The sequence below is a fragment of the Sminthopsis crassicaudata genome, chromosome 3, assembly GCF_048593235.1.
Source record: "Sminthopsis crassicaudata isolate SCR6 chromosome 3, ASM4859323v1, whole genome shotgun sequence".
Lineage (NCBI taxonomy): Eukaryota > Metazoa > Chordata > Mammalia > Dasyuromorphia > Dasyuridae > Sminthopsis > Sminthopsis crassicaudata.
Window position 1 is genome coordinate 8,764,078 of NC_133619.1, and position 20,607 is coordinate 8,784,684.

At 48.4% G+C, this 20,607-nt stretch overlaps 2 protein-coding genes across 4 annotated transcripts in view; one reads left to right on the forward strand and one right to left on the reverse strand.

The window, feature by feature from the left end:
* ATG4B (autophagy related 4B cysteine peptidase) overlaps nt 1-8,210 on the reverse strand; it is a 33,934-nt gene extending 25,724 nt beyond the window's left edge. The window contains exons 1-2 of one of the 3 annotated variants that reach the window (XM_074297936.1): nt 8,043-8,109; nt 5,937-6,044 (exon numbers count right to left, since the gene is read on the reverse strand). In XM_074297936.1, the coding sequence (XP_074154037.1) occupies nt 5,937-5,940 (4 nt within the window). In that variant the 5' untranslated portion in view covers nt 5,941-6,044; nt 8,043-8,109. Of the gene's footprint in view, nt 1-1,692; nt 1,961-5,936; nt 6,045-8,042 lie in introns of those variants that run through there. The other 2 variants (XM_074297935.1, XM_074297937.1) reach the window with 2 other exon arrangements.
* A 4,338-nt stretch (nt 8,211-12,548) lies between these two features.
* THAP4 (THAP domain containing 4) overlaps nt 12,549-20,607 on the forward strand; it is a gene marked incomplete at its 3' end in the record, with an annotated part of 37,322 nt that continues 29,263 nt past the window's right edge. The window contains 2 exon segments of the mRNA XM_074297940.1: nt 12,549-12,814; nt 17,328-18,475. Coding sequence (XP_074154041.1) covers nt 12,738-12,814; nt 17,328-18,475 — 1,225 coding nt within the window.

Consider the following 20,607-nt stretch of genomic DNA (forward strand, 5'->3'; position numbering starts at 1 on the left):
GCACAGTAGCCTGCATTCCAGGAACAGAAAATTTACCTATTTTTGGCACAAAGAAAAATTTCACCCCTGAGCTGCACAAAAGTACATGGTCATAGTGAAGACACCAGGCACTGGACTAATGAATCCACTGATGTCAGTCAGTCCACAAGTCCCTACAGGGCACCAGACACTGTGCTAGGGGCTGGGAACAAATGAATAAGGAAGCTCCTTGCGCTGATGTAGCTCAGGAGGTGTCAAGAGGCAGGGGAAAGGACTCAGCTAGGATCAAGTCAGCCCGGGCCAGCCCGGGCCAGTAGAAGCAATATGAACTGGAGACTAAGAGTGCTGGGGCAACAAAAGTCCTTGGACAGTAAGGAAAGCCATCTCCTCTCCAAGTTGCCCCCACCCTCTTTTCATCCTTTAAGGCATGCACTCCACACAGTTAGATTCTATATGAAATCTAAGCAGCACACCCCCCCTCCAGGCTGAGAATTCCTGTACTCTGAGCCTCCCCCCTCCTCCACATCTCCTCCTCAAGCAGATCTCAGCTCCACTTGGACTCACGAGTGCCAGGAAAAGTCACCCATCTACACTGGCAGCAAAGGAACACCAGGAGGATGAGTTTGTGCTTCTTCTGGGGAGAGCAGATTTCCACCAACATCGACCACAGAAAGAGTCCCTGCTATTCTCCAAGCCTACGACTAGCCTCTCAAACAGCAGCACAAGAATTTGTCAGAGGAACATGAAGTTTATGGAAGGCAAGAAAGCCCGCAAATAAGACATTTCCTCCCTTGGCTAAGATATTACTGTAGTGGTGCTCAAGCAAAACCCAAAGGAAGCAAAGCTTCAGGAAACAGCACAAAGACTGCAGGGTCGCCACTTTTAGGGAAGCATACATGACAACTGCTCACTTGGAATCCATCCCACTTCCCTTGGATTAAAGGGAGACCATTTATCAAAAGACAGAAACAGTAAAGTGGCTTTGGTGACTTCTCAACATGCTTTATACAGCAATCATTTGGCCAAAAACAGAAACAAAAATTAAACCCAGAATCATTCAGCCAAAAAATAAATAAATGAATAAATAAATTTAAAAATATATATACACACACACACATACACACACACATATATATATGTATGTATAGTCCCTTTCAGAAACATCAGAAAGTAAACCTCACTCTTTCCAACAGGTGTCTATATTCTCCAGCTGCCTTTCAACAAAAGCGGGACTGGCTTCCTGTTTCAATAGCATGGAATGATACTATGCCCTTATGAGGCATTAATCTCACAATATAATTAAGCTTTTCACTCTGGCCAGTGCAGTGTAACCCTTTACACACACTGGGCCCTTGAATATTGGAATCCACGTCTGGTCTTTGTCAATGACCACCCCAATGAGGTCTTGGCCTGAAACCTCTCTAAGAAAACAGTTTTTGATCAACAACTCAATCTTTTTTTTACAGTGATTTATAAATGACAAATCCTAGCTGAACATGCAAATTGCTCCTCAAAAAAAATGAAAAAACATCTAAGAAACAATGTGCACAGGGGGCTGTTCATAAACAACGCTCTGAGCTTGGAGGCAGTGGGGGGGGGGGGGGGGGGGGGGGGGGCCTGGGCCCAGCCTCAGACACTAGCCCTGTGAGCCAGCACAGTATATTTCTCTCTAAGTTTCCTCAACTGTAAAATGGGAAAAATCATAGTGCTTACCTGCCAGGGATGTTGTGAGGATCAAATTAGATAATATTTGTAAAAGCACTTAACAGTGTCTGCCACGGGGTGGGTGCTTAAGAAACGCTTCTCCTGTGTGGGAAAAAGCCCAGTTCCAGTCCAGGACTAGCTCCTAACTAGCTGCTTGACTGGGGCGAATCACTTCCCTGCTCTAGGCCGGCTCCTTATCTGTGAAATGACAGGGCCGAACCAGGTGATTTCTAAGGTCCCTTCCAGCTTTGAGATTCTCTATTTCCTGCAGATCATTCTGGAAGGAAAAGATCAAAGAATCATCACACACTTAAATGCTTTCTTTTATCTCCACCAACCTGCCATGTGGCCTGGCAACAAATCATCTCAATTATAAGCCTCGCCGGCCATTTTTATAGCCTGGTAATGATACCTGTCACTTCACACTATCATAAAAACAATATGAGAGTCTGGGAAGTGATTAAGCTGCATGCCATTTTCTCTTTATTCAGGATACTGACCTGAAATCAGAGTTTGCTGTTGAAAGGGACAAAAACCATCTAAGCCTTAATTATAAATACTGCAGCATAATAATTTCTAGCTTCAGAATATTTGATCCCATTATCAGTAAGACTCTCCTTTGGATTGGCTTCATTTCCTACAGAATCACAAAGTGACCAGGGGCTCACAAGAGAAGTTTTTGATGGCCTAGCAAACACGCAACCACTGCTCTCTCGACAACAGGCTTTATTTGAACCCGAATATTTTTCTTGAGCTTATTACCATGAAATGATGACAAACTGGAAATCATTAAGAAAATATCATCGCTTTCCATTTAAGAAAAATGTCAGAAAAGTAAAAGGCATACAATTATCAGAGCAAAGATTTATTTTTAAAGCAAGTTCCAACTTTGTCACTCCAAGATTTTTTTTGACACCTGTCCTGGAGGCACAGAGTCCTGAGTTTAAATCAGGCATTTACCATTCCCTTCCTGAACCTGGGCAAGTCATTAAACCCCAAGTGCCTTAAAAAAAAAAAAAAAAAAAAAAAAAAAAGACAAAACAAAATTACTCTTAAGTAAAATTACTTAAGTTAATGGAGTAGAAATGCTGAGCAGACATATTTCTTATGAAGTTTTATAGGTCAGGAAGCCAACTTTATAGCCAGCCCAGTACTGGTTAGTCAGTCTTAATAAATAGGTTCAAATCTATCACACCTGTCTTTTGCTGTAACTAAGAAATTTATGGGTTACTGAAACCTACTTAGCCACTTAAAAAGACAAGACAAAAGACTCCAAAGAGTCGAAGACAACCTAGATGTGAGAAAAGCTACTAAAACGAACCAATTAAAATTGTGAAAGTCAAATTCTCAGTAGCTTATCATAATATTAAAATGACAAATATAATATTTTGGTGAATTATTAAAATCAGAATTACTAAGCAAGGAATAAAAGACAGATTTGTACCTTAAAGCATCTACCCAAGGCCAGTATACGACAACCAATGAAAACAAACTAAACAATAAATGAAATCAAATTATTCCCAATTTACTTGATTTTAGTTAATGGAAAGATTTTAACTATATTAGGTACTAGCTGTCTCCTTCTCTACTCCTCGAGTACCAAGCAGAATGTCTTACAAGCCCTTGGCAAAGACCTCAGTCCAAGGCATCTCAATGATCTATAATGATAGTAAAATAAACAGAAGACAGATGGCAGCTGGCAAAGTTCCATGAGGATGATTTCACCCTTTCTTACAGTCCTGAAAAACCATTCTCCACTGAAACCTTAAGGGCTCTAGGATCCCCCTTCCCCCATCCAGATTTGAGTCAATACACTATTCATGCTTCCTTCTGATGCAACACTAGCAATCTAGACATTTCCAAAGACCAACTTCTGCTTACACTCTTGTGACCAATCTGTATTTCATCCTCACAGCAACACTGAACAACCCGTTCTCAGAGTTGTAATAGGAAATAAAAACTCAAACAGAAAATCACTTTAAGAGTATCTGGAAAATTACATATATTTCAAATAAGACAAGGTACAAAAAGGAAAAGTTGTAGGTGTAGAGGAAACTTTCTGCTTTTCAAGAAAAGTGACAACATGGAACTTAGATTTAAAAAACAGGCTAAATGAAGAATGAAAATTCAAGGAACAATCTTAGGGAAGAGAACAAATATATGGAAATAAGAGAAAATGGGACTCAAAAATCTTGCTCACATTAATATATATATATATTTCAAAGAGAGTAAATGACAGAATTCTTGTCCTAAGGTGGGATAATCACCTATCAGACATGTTACAATGTGGATATCTTTCACCTATGGACTGTAGGGACTCTTCTAACATATATTTGTGGTTTTTCTAACTATGATGCACTGGGAATAGAGAGATATATGCTGCCCTTTAAAATATCACCATTGTTATGTCATCATAGTGCAAGTTTTCATTTGTGCTCAGTCATCTAATTTTCCACTTAAATTTTTTTCTTAGACATGAGAATTTTTCCTATTTATATGTGTGAATCCAACTAGCTGTATGATTCTGAAGTCAAAATTAAATTTCAAAAGGTAAAAAATCCAATGTGAATATAATTAAAGGATAAAGACTTCTTTATTATGCACAACTATACAAGGTTTAAACTTAATTTTAAAAATGGAAAAAAGATTAGTTTGGACTAAGGTTAACCAATACAGGTTCCCAGTGAGCAACATTTCTAATTTCTCACAAATCATTTGTTTATTAATCGTCTAAATATTTTCTGGGTTTTAATGTTAGATTTGCAGAAATCCCCTTTTACTCCTTTCTTAAAATGAAAACATCACAGACAGGACACTGGTTTAAATGTTCTAGCTTCTCATCTACGTGACCTTGAACATCATCTCACTTCTGGATCTGATGCCTCATCTGTAAACGTTAAGAGCCCGAGCGTGATGAGCTGTTAGGTCTTTTCATCTCTAAAACTGCTTGATTTTATGGGAAAACAATAAAGCATTGGGGCTAATTTAAAATCACACAAAAAGAAGGTACACTGATGGTATTTATAAATCATAGTACAGTTCTGCTTCAAAAGCATTTTCACCCTAATTGTCTAAAAAAAACTTCTGCAAGATTACACAATGCAATTGAAATTTACAAAATTGTATACGTTTACTGTTTTTAACATGGTTAAATATTTGGTATGAAATGGATTTCCTTTAAAGAACACCTAAATAGTTTACATTAAAATGCTGGGAAATTACTTCTGAGTGCATCTCAAGCATAAAGACAAATCGTTTAAAATGCAACTGAGAAATTGTACAGAGGTTTTTTCAATGACATCTCTCTAATCCATAGATTGGTTTTTCCCTTTTTATTTCATTTATGTATATGTCCTGTCAACATACTAGATTAATGTTATGTACAACATGCAAAAAATGAAATTTAGGAGTCTAGACAATAGTAAAGAAGTCTATCACTAAGTCATTAAATATTGTATTTCTTTGTTATTATTTTTTATCCTTGTTATTCATTATATATTATTTATCTATGACATTTCCAGGATTGTTGAAGGTCACATGCTTGTTGAATGGAACCAACCCAAAGAGATCAAAAGAGACCCTGATTTGAAACGTACAAATCGCACATGTAAAAATAACTATGCAGCTCTGAACTCTGTAATCATGTACAAAATGCTAATGGATTCCAGGACTAGAGCTAGGGCAGCCTGAAGAAGGCTATATTAGTACTTCTTAAACAATTACATAATTTTAGCAAGAAAAGCTAAAATCCCATCCTGTTTAAACAAATTCATGGCCTCAAAAGGAGCCCTACATATGTAGCATGCCCCTGGGATTTTAACAGGTAGTTGTTTAAAATGTTGCTTGATACAGGGTTCAGCACATTTGGTTTAAATTCTAGTATAAAACCTTGGAAAAAATAAACGAACCTTTTCTAAGCCCAAAGGATGTGTAATAAAACTTTGTTCCCGAAATGGCAAATATACAGGAACAACCTTTTGTGTCTGTCTCTCTCTCTCTCTCTCTCTCTCTCTCTCTCTCTCTCTCTCTCTCTCTCTCTCTCTCTCTCTCTCTCTCTCTCTCTCTCTCTCTCTCTCTCTCGAGTAAATGCTTTGACAGCTAATTTCTTTCTTTATCCCACTACTTCTATGAAAGTTCTTTTGGGGAGAGAGAAGCTGGAGGGTCTGTACCCACAAATTCTCCATGTGGGGCAAACTCCAGAGTCCCTGATCCAATCGCCTTAGGACAACTGCTCTCTAACATGAGATACTTGCCCATAGTCACAGAGCGCCAGAGTCAGGACTTAAACACAGATCTGACTTCAGCGCACGCCACACCACCTTCTCATCAATGTTCTTAGCGCAGCCCAATTTAGTGACCACCTTAAAAAATAAAAAAATCCTATTACAGAAGTTTATAAACAATGCTCAGAGTAAAAATTATTTTCTTCTCTGAAGATACTACAACTGTTCCTGATGTTCTTCAACCAAATTAAAACAACTTTTTTCCCCCTGAGGCTGGGGTTAAGTGACTTGCCCAGGGTCTCACAGCTAGGAAGTGTTAAGTGTCTGAGACCAAATTTGAACTCGGTCCTCCTGACTTCAGGGCCGGTGCTCTCTCCACTGCCGGAGATGTCACTACTGGTCACAATCACAGTTTGAGAGTTGGAAGGGACCTGGGGGTGGTTAGTCCAACTCATCTACAAAAAGAATCAAATACCCAAGGAAGTAAAAAACTGGGGAGAAATGACTTATTGCAGCACTTTTGACACAATGATTGCTCAATAATCAAGGAATGAAACAAAGTTACGGGCTCATAAAGATAAAAATTCAGAGAAACTCAAGGACACTGACATGAAGCAAGAACTCAGAAAAACTGGACCAAGAAAATAACTAGCAGAATGACAATAATGTTTAGGAAAACACAGAAAAACCTTAAAACTCCGGTCAATGACCAATTTTGACTCCAAAGGACTTCAACTGGATTATAGGGACATAAGTTGATTTGTTTTATTAAAAGAAAATATTCAAATTTGGGGGAAGAAAGTGTTATTTTTTATGTAAAAAATAATAATCAAATTTTTTATATATAAAAGACAATCAAAATCCTAAATTTAAAAGTAGATTTGCTAATTGTGTTCATTTTGAACTCAAATGATTATAATTCCAGGAATTCTCTTTTCTCAAAGTGCTTCACATTTATTCCTTGCACCAAAAACCTTCTAAGTTCTAGTTCCAAGTTAAAATGGCATCTTTTAAACTTATTTAAGCTGAAAATGCCAGGAGAAACAAAGACAAAATAATATCGTGCAATGACAGGCACAACCGGAGGCAGAAGAACCCTATTTTCAGATAAGGTCATTAGTTGTAAGAAGGCCAAAGTCGCCAGTAAAGATAAAACTAGGCGGGCTGAGGAGGGGCTCCAGCCAGGGGGGCTGTGACCCTGTCCGGCCGCTTCTGGGGCCCCTTCTCCGACTTCGTGGGCGAGGGCCCCGGGGGCCGGACCACTTCCTCCTTCGGCTGGGGGGGGGGTCCGCAGACCGAGGCGGGCAGGGCTGGGCTCCGGGGAGTGACCGCGGGGATGGGAGTCGCCGGCCGCCCACGAGAGGAACACCTGGCTCCAGACACTCGCAGCCATGCCCGGACGCTAACTCTGGCGGCCGGGCCCGGAGCTGCGGCAGGACTCGCACCCAGATCTCTCGGGGTGACCGAGCCGGAGTGGAGGCCACTGCCCCGTTCGGGGCCCCGCCACGCACCCGGTCCTCTTCTATGACTGAAGGTTCCCCGCCCCGGCTCCGAGGACGCGCCCGCTCGGCGTCCCCTCCGGCTCCAGCCTAGAACCCACGAGAGACAGTTCGCAGCTCGGAGAGCACCCGCGGGCCACACACCCCCCACGCACGGACGGGCTCGGAAACCCTCGGGACGTTTGTCTTTATCCGGGTAGCGGCGGCCGCCGCCGTAAGGGGAAGGGGACGTCTCTCCCTCGGGCCCGGGCCCATCCCCCAGGCTTCGTGGACCGCCTCGCGTGGGCTCCCAGCCCCACGGGCCACAAAGTAACCTTGGTCCGGGCCTTGGGGACCCTCCGGGGCGGCGAGGAGACCCTGCCTGGCCCGGCCCAGCCGGCCGCCTGACCTCAGGGACGGACGCGGGCCGAGGGAACGCCGCGTAGCTGGGGGCGGGGCGGGGCCCTTTCCCGGCCTTCAAGGCCGACCCGCCCGGCCGCTGCGTCTCCCCAGCACGCCCGTCCGAGGCGCGACCCGGAGGCCCGGGCCGAGGCGCTGGCTCCTCGGGGCTTCCCCGGCTCCCGGCGCGCCCGGTCTCGACCCCCAACCTTTCCACCGCCACACCTGAGTCCCGAGTTGAGAGACGACGCCTCCTCACCTGCATCCATCTTCCTTCGTCGCCCACCGACTAACCGGCGGCGTCGCTACCACAAATACCGAGACGCGACGCGACGCGACGCAGCGTGACGTCACGAGGAAACGGGGCCAATCAGGACGAGGCCTCGTGCACGGGGGGCGCGTGAGCAGGAAGCGTGGAGGAAGGGGCGGGGTCTGAAAGGGGGCCGGGCTAGGAAGTGGGTTGCGAAGACCCAGTGGAGGAACTAACAGGGGACGCCATCTTTCTGTACGGAACTACGGCTTGAGGGTGGAGCGTGTGGGCGGAGAGGCGTGGCCTTTTTGTCGAGAGATCGCAGCAGGTGGAGGGAGAGGGCGGGGGCTCTTGTCAGACTTTCTCTGCGATATCTGGCTAAGGCACATCCCGGAGCGGGATCTCCCGGAGAACGTAATCTCCGCGAGGACCGGGCCCGATCTTCCTTTTATCTCTGTCTCCCAGGGCTAGCTCTTAACTGGTGCTTAATAAATGCACGTTTGTTTTAAAGTGTGTCTACTCTTTGGCTTGGCTGAGCGCCGGGATACCAGCAAAGGCAACAACAGCGGCTGCCTCTAGGAGTTAGCAAGGCTTGTGGGGGTTGGGTCGGAAAGGGGGCTCCTGGAGGGTCCCGCCTACTCCCGGTTTCAGTCTTTGTGTTTCCGTGGTTTAGCGCAGTTCCTTGTACGTCGTAGGCGCTCTATTGATGTTGGGTCAATTCGAAGCTCCTTAGACTGAACTTTCTGTTCCTCTCCCGGAACTACCCCTCTCCCGCCCTTGCTCCTCTGCCCTGGACCCCACACCTCTAACCACCCCCCAGGCTCCCTTCAAGACTCGGCTTAGGGGCCCCTCTCTGCGCCCCACGGTATCCATCCGTCTGTGTCTCCTAAGTGGCTGCAGAGACACGCATGGCTTAGCCTGGCTAGAAAACGGCGTCCCGGACCCCCAGACTGAGGGGCTGCCCGAGACACCCTCGGGCTGTGCTGAAGCGGAGGAGTCGGCCACTAGGAGCTCCAGACAGACAAGCGGGGAACCGAGTCAGCTCCTGCGCCCCGGGAGATTCTTCCATTATTAATTAAATAATTATTGCTAATTAGGGCCTCCATCAGCCCGCACCGCACCCTCTCTACGTGGAACCGTCGTTGCAGCAAGTGGAGAAGGTTTGAAGCGGAGGTCAAGTTCACTTACCGGGCGAGTAACTTCCCAGGGACGGCCACTTGACCATGAGGCTGACTCAGTCATCCCCGGAGCTAGCTCGGAAGGGAAGTGTGGGAGGGGGAGGGAGGTCGGTTACAGACCGAAGGGGCGCAGAGCCTTCGTCGGCGTACGCCTGGAAAACCTGTTCAGGATCCCAGTACCTTGCCAGGAAACTGAGTCACTTCCTTTTGAATTGTCTTCGGAAGTTTCTCCAGCTCCCCTAGCAGGATGACGTACCAGACGCTGCGGTCCTTTCCCAAACTAAAGTACCAAGCAAATTCTACCGCAAAGCGTGCAGCTCTGATGGACTGGCCATCTCTGAATGCCAAAACTTGCCAAAAGACCCTGTTTCCAATAGAATCTTATTTTTCCAGTCAGCAGCAATCTGATAAAGGTTAGAAAAATGCAATTCTTCTAAACATATTTCCATCTTTGTCATGCTGTGCAAGATAAATCAGATCAAAAGGGGGAAAAAAACACACGAAAGAAAAAAAAAAAAACAACCTAAACATAACAAAGTGAAAATACTATGCTTTAATTGACATTCAGTTTCCATAGTTCTCTCTCTGGCTGTGGATGGTGTTTTCAATCCCAAGTCTACTGAAATTGCCTTGAATCACTGAATTGCAAAAAGACTATGTTATGGAGAATTCACTGGGCAAGTCCTCACCTAGTGGCCAGAAAAGAACACTCACGTTCTCTTTTAAGAACTTTGGAATTGATTGTGTGACACGGAAGACACTGGCACAGGACCGCCCAGCCTTTAGCAGAGAAGGTGCTGTGCTCTGTGAGCATAGAATTGAAGTAGCTCAGAAGAAACATGGGAGGTGCTCAAAACAGACAATTCCCCCCACCTGTTCACATGGACTATTTGTGCTGGACATGGTGCACAGCATTCCTGCTCACATTGGTCTGATCACCCACAGAGAGACACATTGTAATTTGACTCAACACAATGAAGTCATTTTGATCCTCTTCAACAACGAAGGACACCAACCAACCAAAATGTAAATGTAATTTAGGTCTATTCTCTCTTCTCATTATGTATACCTTGTTTCTCTGTAAAAATGTGACCTCTTTATGGATAGGAATCGGTTTTTTTCTTTTTCTTGTTTTCTTTGTCTCTAACAACTGGTACTTGTTAGTACTTAATAAATGTTTATTGGTTGACTGTGCCTTGATTTCCTAACCAGAAAAATGGAGTGAGCCCACAAATTCATAAAAGGGACTAACAAATTTCATTGTCTTCATTTGAAGATAAGAAAACAGAGTTTAAGTAACTAACTATTTCATCCTCCAAATGGTGAAGTCTTTTTAAAAAATTTTTTATTAATTTTATAATTTTTTGACAGTACATATGCATGGCTAATTTTTTTTTTACAACATTATCCCTTGTATTCACTTAAATGGTGAAGTCTTAATCCCTCTTGAAATCAGTTTGTATTCTTTTGTACATACTTTTTATTTATCTCTATTATACTGTCCATGTTCAGAAGGATGTAGTGTCCCAGAGAGGAGGGACATTTCCTATATGTCTTTGTAGCCTGAGTACAACTCATAGCCTGTCCTAGATCCTTAATAGATATTTATTCAACTGAACTTGGGCCTTGTGTAGGTTGCCCATTGTAACCCGCACGGTTCATTAAAAGAATGCTGAATTTGGCAGTAGACAATTTGTGTATATTGGAACAAGTCACTTAATTTCCTGGAGCTCAAGTTTCCTCTTGTGCAAAATGTAAAGCTGGTCTTCAGCCAGAGTCCAAAAGAGCATTTATCAAATAAGTGATAGTATGCTTTGTATATATTTCTTTGTATGTTGTCCCCCCTACATTGTAAGCTCCTTAGGGACAGGAGCTGCCTTTGCCTCTATATGCATCTTCAGCACTTAGCACAGAGCCTGGCTAATAGTAGGTGCTTAATAAATGTTTAATAATGAATGGGTGGATAGATTGGACAAGATGACCACTGAGATTTCTGCTCTTTTGTGATGTTGTGATGCCCCAACAAGCCACTAGGGTACCTTATGGCTTTAGATTATGATTTTTGACTTTAAATCAATGCTTTTTCCCTTCAGTACAATGACTTCTAGAAGTATACCAGTGAGGATGAGAACAGTTGTAAAACCCTTCAACAGCTTCATTTGGGGGCATTCATTAAGTGCCTCCTTGGCAGCTCGGGCAGCCGGCTTGGGGACTACAAAGCCAGGGACAAGAAGGAAAATCATTCTCGCACAGAACCACAACACTCACAACTAAGTCCTCAGAGGAATTTGGGACCTCAGAGCCGGGAATGGTCCCTTTGGTGATGCAGGTGACGGCCATCTGCCCCTGTTCCTCCTGTGACTCCCATCCATGCCTTCCCTTAAGTTTATCTCAGGGTCTACTCGATGTATTTTGTGGGTGGGTGGGTGTGTGTGTGTGTGTGTGAATGTGTATGTGTGTGTGTGTGAATGTGTATGTGTGTGTGAATGTGTGTATGTGAGCGTGTGTGTGACTGTGTGTGTGTGTGAGTGTATGTGTGTGTGTGAGATGGGTGTGTATGTGGTGTGTGTGTGTATGTATGTGGTGTGTGTGTGTGCTGTGTGACCGTGTGTGTGTATGGCGGGGCTTTCTCTCATTCTCCTGCTACTGTAGCCAAGTACAATGTGAAGGAGAAACAACCCTGACGTGAATAGGGCCTCCCCCGCCACAGCAGCTGGCTCTGCCTCAAGGACTTATTTGTCTTGGATGCAGGGGACCTCGTGCCTACAATTCGTTACCAGAGAGTTACATTGTATTCTTCTTGGAGACGTTGGCTATCATTTTATGCGTACACGTTGTCCGCCCGTGGGGGAGTCTCGAAAGGCCTCCAAGGTCTGGGGTTGGAGAGACGGCCTCTCACGCCTGCACTACGTTTGCAAGCGCTTCCTTCCTCCAGCCCGGCTGGCCCGAAGCTGCAGCCCAGAGCCCCGCAGCCGAAGGGGTTAACTGTTCGGGGCGGGGCGGGGCGGGGCGAGGGCGGAGGTCCGGCGCAGTATTCACGCCCGGTGGCGATTTCCGTAGAGGCGGCGGCCATCTTGATGTACGGCACCTCGGAGGGAAGGGGAGCCCGTAGGGCCGAGCTCGTCCCGGCCGGCGGCGACAGAGATGGCGGAGGCTTCACCGGCCGCTGTTTCCCTCTTAGAAGTGGTCTGGGGCGTCCGAGTCCCCTCGCAGATGCAGGGACCGGGACGGAGGCGCGAGCGTGGCGGCCACCATGTTGGCGGGCGCACGCGCCGCCATGTCTCCGTGCGGCGGAGGCGGGAGGAAGCGGCGGGGGCGGGGCCGGCTCCCACGTCCCGCGCGCGCCTCAGCTTCGGCCGGCGCGGGCACGCGCTCGCTGGCTGGCTGGCTGGCTGGCTGGACGCTCGCTCGCTCGCCGCTCTCTCGCCGCTCGTGTCGGGTCCGGCGGTCCGGCAGTCGGTCCGTCCGCCCGCCTGGTGGGGCGCGACGGGTCAGGGAGGCCGGGGCCGGGCCGGGGCGCCCGGAGATGGTGATCTGCTGCGCGGCGGTGAACTGCTCCAACCGGCAGGGCAAGGGCGAGAAGCGGGCCGTGAGCTTCCACAGGTAACCCCGGGCCGCCCGCGCCTCCGACAGCCCGAGAAACTGATGCCCCGGCGGGCGGGGGGCCGCCCAAGGTCACGCCCCGGACCCGGCTCCCGCGGCCCCAGCCCGGACTTGCAGCCACACCTCCCGGCTGGGCTCGGGGAGGCCGCGAACTGGGAGGAGGAGGAGGAGGTGGAGGAGCCGAGGAAGGGCAGGGGGGAGGGGGAGGGAGGGGAAAGCGCCCCTCCTCCCCGTGCCTACCCCCCTTCCCGTCCCCATTCGGGTCCGGGGCTCAGCGCCAGTCTGGGGCTCACCCCTAGCCCGTCTCCTTCCTGGTCCCCCGCTTGGCCCCGTCCCCATTCCGCCAGGTCCTCCCCCCAGCCCGGACCGCAGCCTGGCCCGAGTCCCGGCCCCAGCCTCGTTCTCACCCCTCTCTGCCCCCAGCCCAGTCGCGTCCTCATTCCGGTCCGGGCCCCCTCCCCTAGTTCCGTCCCCAGCCCCACTCCCTCCCCGGTCCTCTCCCCCGGCCACTTCCAGCGGGGGCTCCCGCAGGCACGACTCGGGCCGGGAGCCCCTCCGGGACAAAGAATTCCCCGGCTTCCACAGCCGTCCCTTAGGCTCCCTCCTGGGTGGCGGCGGACGAGAACTTCTCGGATCCACCCCAGTCACGCCGTGCTCCCCGCCCCCACCGGGCAGCTCGGCCAGAAGCCCCCTCCTGCTCCCAGCCCTCCAGAATCGCGGCCGGCGCGTCCCCGAGCTGGCTTCTCGGGCTTCCGCGGTGGGCCCGCTTCTCCCCCGTCTCCCCCTGCTATCAGCCCGGTCCTTTGTGTTCTCCGGGCTCCTCTGCGGGCGCTTCTGATTCCTCCAAGATCGCAGCTAGGTCTGTGGTGAGGGAGCGCAGGGCGTTTAACCCGCACTTCCTGGATCCCAGCCGGTAGTGGAGCGGGTGAAAAGGAAACTTTAGCGGGAGGTGGAAGGGATCAGCCAGGCAGCTCCTTAAGGGGGGGGCGCATCAACTTCGGAAGTGCCCGAAATTCGTCAGGACCGCACTAAAGCGGCCGCGGAGCTGCCATTTTGACAGCATCCTGTGGTAAGTGATGCTGCTGCTCCGGACTTTTCCTCAGGGGACCGACCGCTGAGAGGCAGGAGCTTGCGGCATCCTTCTAGTGAATGTCAGGAGGTTTCCGGGCCTGCGGAACGCTGCCTTTCCTTTCACCTCCCTGCTCGTTTCGCCCATCTCGGGAGCAGCTCCTCTCCGCTCCTCCGGACTCATCCTGAGCTCTCCTTTGCTTGCTTTGGTCTTAGACTGCAGGGAGCTCCCAAAGGCACCATCCGCCAAGCGGTCCAGCATGTAGGGGCTAGCACTTAAAAAGATCCAGCCCAGACCCCGTAAAACCGAGGGACCCGAAAACTGGTGTTCCCCAAGGTCACCCGGATGGGGAAGAGCCGGGATGGGGTTTTGGAGTCCGGCCCCCACGGCTCTCCTGTGCTAGGAGGCCGCGCATCCCCACACGCGGGTGTTACATTTAGCTGCCGTGTCCTGTGTGCAGCCACGTTTGTTACATTTTGAGCTCCCGCCGGTGCTGGGCCTTCCACAATATCCACCGAGAACCAGGGCAGCCGATTCCGGCGGGCTAGTGGAACTTATCCGAAGCCTTTCAGGGGCTGTATTTCTGGAAAGGTTCTTAGCTGATGTTCCCTCCGGTGCCTCGATGATTTTGTGCTTCTTTACCCTGTTGGAATGCTTTGGGATGCAGAACTTCCCAAACAAAAGTTGCAGGTCAGTGAAACCAGTTTAGGAGGTCAGGGCCCTGGGAGTAGAATGTGAAAAATGTATAACTATTTCAGACCTGTGGAACTACGGGATGGAAAAGAGCTCAGAAATCCCCCCTGGAGCTCGGGGGAAAATGAGCCCCAGGGAGCATTTGACTTTGTTGACAGGGAATGATTTACTTCGATATTTGATCTCCACTATCCCTTTAATCCCTCCATGGATGAAGGGCATCACACACTCTCCACCCTAAGCATCCTGCTTGTTTTCCACCCATGTCTTTCCATAAATCCTCTGTAGGAGATCTTCCCAATTCAGTTCTTTATGTGTCTGTTATACACTTATGAGCCAGACAACAAGTTAGGTGCTAGGAAATCCAAGACAAAAAATATCACTTTTCTTCATAGAGTTTAAATTTAACTTGAATGTGATCCAGTCAACTAGCAGCAACGAGGTGGCTCGGGGGTTGAGAGCTGGGCCTGGAGTCTCATCTCTGAGTTTATTATATCTGGCCTCAAACATGTCCTAGCTGCGCAACCCTGGAAGTCATTTAACCTTGTTTGCCTCAGTTTCCCCGTCTGCAAAATGAGCTGGAGAAGGAACTGTCAAACCACCCCAGTATCTTTACCAAGAAAACCCCAAATGGAGTCACAAAGAATCAATGCGACTCAACGACGACAAATCGGTGGACAACCGTTTATTGAGCACCCGCTGTATACTGAACTGAATCTGTGTTAGATAGAGGTGTTAGGCTACCTGTAGTGCCAGAGACGCTCTTCCTCTTTCTTTTCCTGTTTCACGGGTACCAACACAGTAGTTGGGCTGCCTGTTGTCTTTCACTTATTCCAGGACTGGCCCCGTTCCTTTCCTAACCAAACCCAGCATTGATGAGTTTCTGCTACTGAACATGTAACATGAAACAGATAACATATTTCTTATTATTCTAAAATATCATTCAAATGAACATTCATCTTCAGTGACGAACGCTTTCGATGGGTTGAATGGCATTTTCCTATTCTGCCTGATGTCCCTCACCACCCTTGTGACATCTGGCACACAGTAAGCACTTTTTAAATGATTGATGACTTTTGTTGGACCCTCATTTCCCAAGGTGTCACTTTTAAACCCTAGTACTTTTTAAGCTTCTTGAGAACATTGTGGTATCCTCAGGATGTAATGCAGTGCCTTTGCCCGCTTCAGTATGTTTATAGCCTGAGCATGTGGATCTTCCTTCTCTCCCAGTAGAAGGTGATCTCTCCTGCTTTTCCATCCTCGGTAATTCTGGTCCACATTTTTTCCACGATATAAATTAGGGGTCTTCCTCGAGATCTTTTAAGTCCCATCTTAAACTGCCCCTTCCAACTTTTCCAATCATTCTATTTTTTTTTTTTTTTTCTTCACAAAGTCTGCTCTGTGTCTAGGATGCTCCTGTCTCCCAACTTGAAGCATTTTCATGGGCTGTCCCCATGCCTGAAATGCGCTCTGTCCTTACCTCTACTTCTGGCTTCCCTGAAGTCATTCCACTAACGTCTCACGTCTTAGGAGAACCCTTTCCTAAGCTTCCTGCCCGCTTCCCTCCCTTGGAAGAGTCACACTATTCAGATTTGCATTGAATTTTCCCATAGGGCTGGAACCAATTACCTCATTTTCTATAATTATTGCTTTGATTAGTTTAAATTCAGATAGGGGTAACCCTGGATTCATTTTCATGTTGCTTCCCTTTTGGCGGTGATCAGCCGGAGCGGCACCTCCGCTTTGTCCTGTCCACATCTTGTTTGTATCGAGTCGTTTGCAGCTTGTCTCTCTTGTTACGCTGTGAACCCCTCGAGGATAGGGTCTGCTTTTTGCCTTTCTTTGTATCCCCCAGGCTTAGCACAGTGCCTGGCTCAGAGTGAGTATTTGATTTAAAAAAAAAAATGCCCGTTGATTTGACTTGGTGACATGAACAGCTCGCCTGCTTTTCAGTTCACTCATCTCTTGAATTGTATTCTCTACACAACTTTTTGTGGTATGATTAAAGATGTTCTGACTCTTTGGAAAATTCTTTGGAAATTCTCGTACTCCAAGATTTATTAGTCTCCAGAAAGCATTTAGATTAAAGATGCAGCATTTGGGAATTAAATCACCGAGCAAATGCCATCCAGTCTAATGTCCTTCTCTCATTCCTATCTGACCTCAATTTGTCTGTCTCATGATCCAGCTTTATATATCACTGGCCAACTCAAAGAACTGTCCGTGTGTCATAGCACGGATGATGGGCAGCTCTCATCATCTTAGTTGTTTTCCAGTGTAGACTATTAGGCTGATTATAATAATTGGGAGTCATATTTGAAGGGTTCTACAAGTTTGGGGTGAAAATGTAGTTAGAGCACTATTATCTGCAAAAGAGGCCTCCTGGAAAGACCTGATCTAACCCCTTTGCAGGCTCTTTCTTCCTTAGGATGGCAACCCACAGCTCAGATGAGCCGTAGTCTCTGTTTCATGCCTCGCTCCAGGGTACCAAGTCAAACAGCAGCAAACATTATTAACTGAACTGTTGAGATGCTTGATAGAATGTCAGAAGTGATACTGCCCCCCGAGTCCACAGCTGGAGCTGCAGCTTGTCATTTTGTTAGGGTCAGCCAGCCTGGAGTCTGCTATTTGTTCAGCTTAGTAAGAATTTAGAAGGGATGAGAAACCGTCCTTTCATTTGCAATCATTGAAATGTTTTGCTTCTTCGGTGAATGGAAGAAGTCGTCACTCATTTCTTTAATTGTCTTACAGGTTCCCACTTAAGGATTCGAAACGCCTGATCCAGTGGTTGAAAGCGGTTCAGAGGGAGAACTGGACTCCCACCAAGTATTCCTTCCTCTGCAGTGAGCATTTCACCAAAGATAGCTTCTCTAAGAGGCTGGAGGACCAGCACCGACTTCTCAAGCCTACAGCTGTGCCATCTATCTTTCACTTGGCAGAGAAGAAAAAAAGTCCCCGTGGCCATGTCCGGGGTCGGAGGAAGGAGGCCGGCCTAGCTCCCGGGGATGTAAGGGGGGAGCCCTCAGAGGAAGCTGGCTGTGAAGCCCCTGAATGTTCGACCCTGCCCGTGGACGAAGAGCCCCCCGTAGAAGAAGAGGTCGGAGAGATGGAAGCATCAACGCCCCAGTCTGAGCAAGGGGTGGAGAGGCCCAGCCCCCTGGAGGGGTCTCCCCCGAGGCCTCCTACTGACAGTTTGACCCCAGAGCCCAGTGTCCCCAGAATGCCAGAGCATCCTGCTCCGGGGGGCCATAGCGAAACAGACGCCCCAGCTGAGGCTGGGAATACAGACAAGAGCGGCTTCTCCGTCGATGACTTCACCCCTCCGGGCTCAGGGGCGTGCAAATTCATCGGCTCTCTGCACTCGTACAGCTTCTCCTCCCGCCACTCGAGAGAGAGGCCCTCGCTCCCCAGGGAGCAGCTGGACAGGAAGAGGCTCAAGAGGGACGTGGAGCCGGGCTGCAGCCGCAGCAGCGGGGCCCCCGGCACCTGCTTGGCCGGGAGCACGCCGAGCTCCTCGCTGACCGCCACTCCTCAGAAGCCGTCCCAGAGCTCGTCGGCCCCCCCGCCGGACGTCACTCCGAAGCCCGCCACGGAAGCCGTGCTGGGACAGAAGGGCAACACGGATGCCAACCCCATGTCCATCAACGAGGTCATCATGTCGGCCTCGGGGGCGTGCAAGCTCATCGACTCGCTGCACTCGTACTGCTTCTCCTCCCGGCCGAGCAAGAGCCAGGTGTGCTGCCTGCGGGAGCAGGTGGAGAAGAAGAACGGCGAGCTGAAGCTGCTGAGGCAGAGGGTGAGCCGCTCAGACAACCAGGTGAAGAAGCTGCGGGAGAAGCTGGAGGAGGTCAAGAGATTCACTTTCCCCTACTTGAACGGCCTTTTAGCCCCGGACTGTGGTCAGTATCCCTCTGTCCCGCGGGGTTTGCCGTCGGGCTCTGTCTCTTACGCTCTTTCTCCAAGGGCTTGCCTTTCTGAGGAGGCTTTTCCCAGTATCCCTAGACATTAGTCCCAAGGCTTCTCCGCTGTCAGAAGTAAGAGTGGTTGTATCTAAAAGGCATTTCCAAACTTCATTTCTAGGTCACCATTCCAAAAGTGGGCTTATCACAACCCGCACAAGCCATGCAAATGAATTACAAATTCATTTCAATAATTCATTTAAGCTAAAATTCTATCCAAAGATCTACTTGCTAATGGGGACTTGCTTGACCAAAAAAGGGGGAATTGCTGCTGATTAGCAAGCTGGGATTCTGTTGAATCAGATGCGGCATTGGCTTCCAGCAGGAGAACGTTTTGGGGGGAAAACAGATTGTCTCTGACCTTAAGATGGAGTTGTTGTGGGCGCTCACAGAAATGTTACAGGAAGTGGGGCGTTTCCAATTTTCACGGAGCAGTCGCTCGGAGGAGGTAGTTTTGTGACATGAGGACGGTCAGCTATGAGACAGTAACTCTGTTTTGTTCTTGGGCAGAGAGGGGGAATGTTTGTATGCCGGGGAAGAGGGCCAGTTGGGTTTCAGATGCTCTTTTCATTGACTGGCCAGTAATCATTGTGTTCTTTGTTAAATTAAACAGAATCGCGTCCCGTCACTTGTATGCTAAGGCTTCCCAATGTTTCCTATTTTCTGATCCCACAAGTCATCTGTGTTCACTAGAGCAAAGCTTCTTAAACTGTGGGATCAACCCCAGAGGGAGTCTGCTAACTAAATGTAGGGGTCATGAAATTATGGTTTGTTACAGGTAAATGTTTGATCTGTAGCCTCTTATATACCCAGGGTCATGTAAAAATTTCTTGCATGAAAAGGGGTCACGAGTGGGAAAAGTTTAAGAAACACTGCACTAGAGAATCGTGCTGGGCGCAGGTGGATGGGAAGCTGAGAATCTAGTGTAATCGTTAGCAATGAGAGCCTAAACTAAAACATGGGCTGAACTTGGTCAAGTTCAGCCTGGGGATAGGAAAGTCTCCCTAGCTTTGGACGTGATTGAGCCCTGGCAGGGATCTTGGGAGTCCAGGCCGGCCCACCCCGAGCCCGCTCCAGTGTTCATTCATTCAGCTGTGGACTGTACTGTGTGCCTCACGTGGAGACAAGCTAGAACATTTGCCCTGTGGAACCCAACATTTAGGAGTGTGGGCTTAAGAGGGAAAAAGTAAAAAGCACAGGAAATTCTGATGGACCCCCTTATATGACAGAGCCATTCTTGGTACCAAACCTCTAAGAAATGGGAGGAGGTGACCGTAACTGTGAAACGGGCTGGGCTTCCAGGAGGAAAGGCATTTGAGTGGGGTTTTAAAAGGCGGCGAGGACTCGGGTAAAGAAGCTGAGATGGCATTCTAGGCACCAGGCACACTGTGACCCATGACACAGAGGCAGAAAGGAGATCCTTTTTGCTGAATCACAGCGGGTAAGAATAAGCTGTGAGGCTGAAAAAACAGGTGGCATCAGGAGGGTTTTACCAGGAGGAAAGTGAACTTTACCCAGAGGGCAGGAAGGGCCACCGAGGACTTTGGGGCACGGCTGTGACATGGTCAGGCCTTCCGCAGGAGCCTAGTTATTCTGGCAGCAGGATAGTTTGGGATGGAGGGGGTGCAGAGGGAAAGCAGGACGGGCTTTGGGGAGCCCAATGGAATGGGAAGGTGGCTGACCTGAGCTGGTGTGAGGGCAATGGCTGCGACGGTGGGTGGGAACCATCAGATCCTGGACCTCGAACTGGGAGGGACCCAGGAGAGCCTCTCATTGATGACAAAGGAGGGAGCTGAGGTACCCATAGGGAGTAAGTGCCAGGCGGCATTTGAACCTGGTTCCTCTGACTCCTGAGCTAGAGTTTACAATCTCCCTTAACCCTCAGCTTGTAAAGGCCCCTGGATTTCACTAAGGAAATCACTGGGGAGTTGGGAGCAGACTGAGGAATTGGATGGGGAGAGGAGAAAGCATAGAGTGGTGAGAACAGCTGGATGGGGCAGAAGAGATTATGGGGCTTTTTGTCTTAGTTTGGCTCATTTGTAGGTGGACAGGCCTGGACCAGTGGAGAGGAA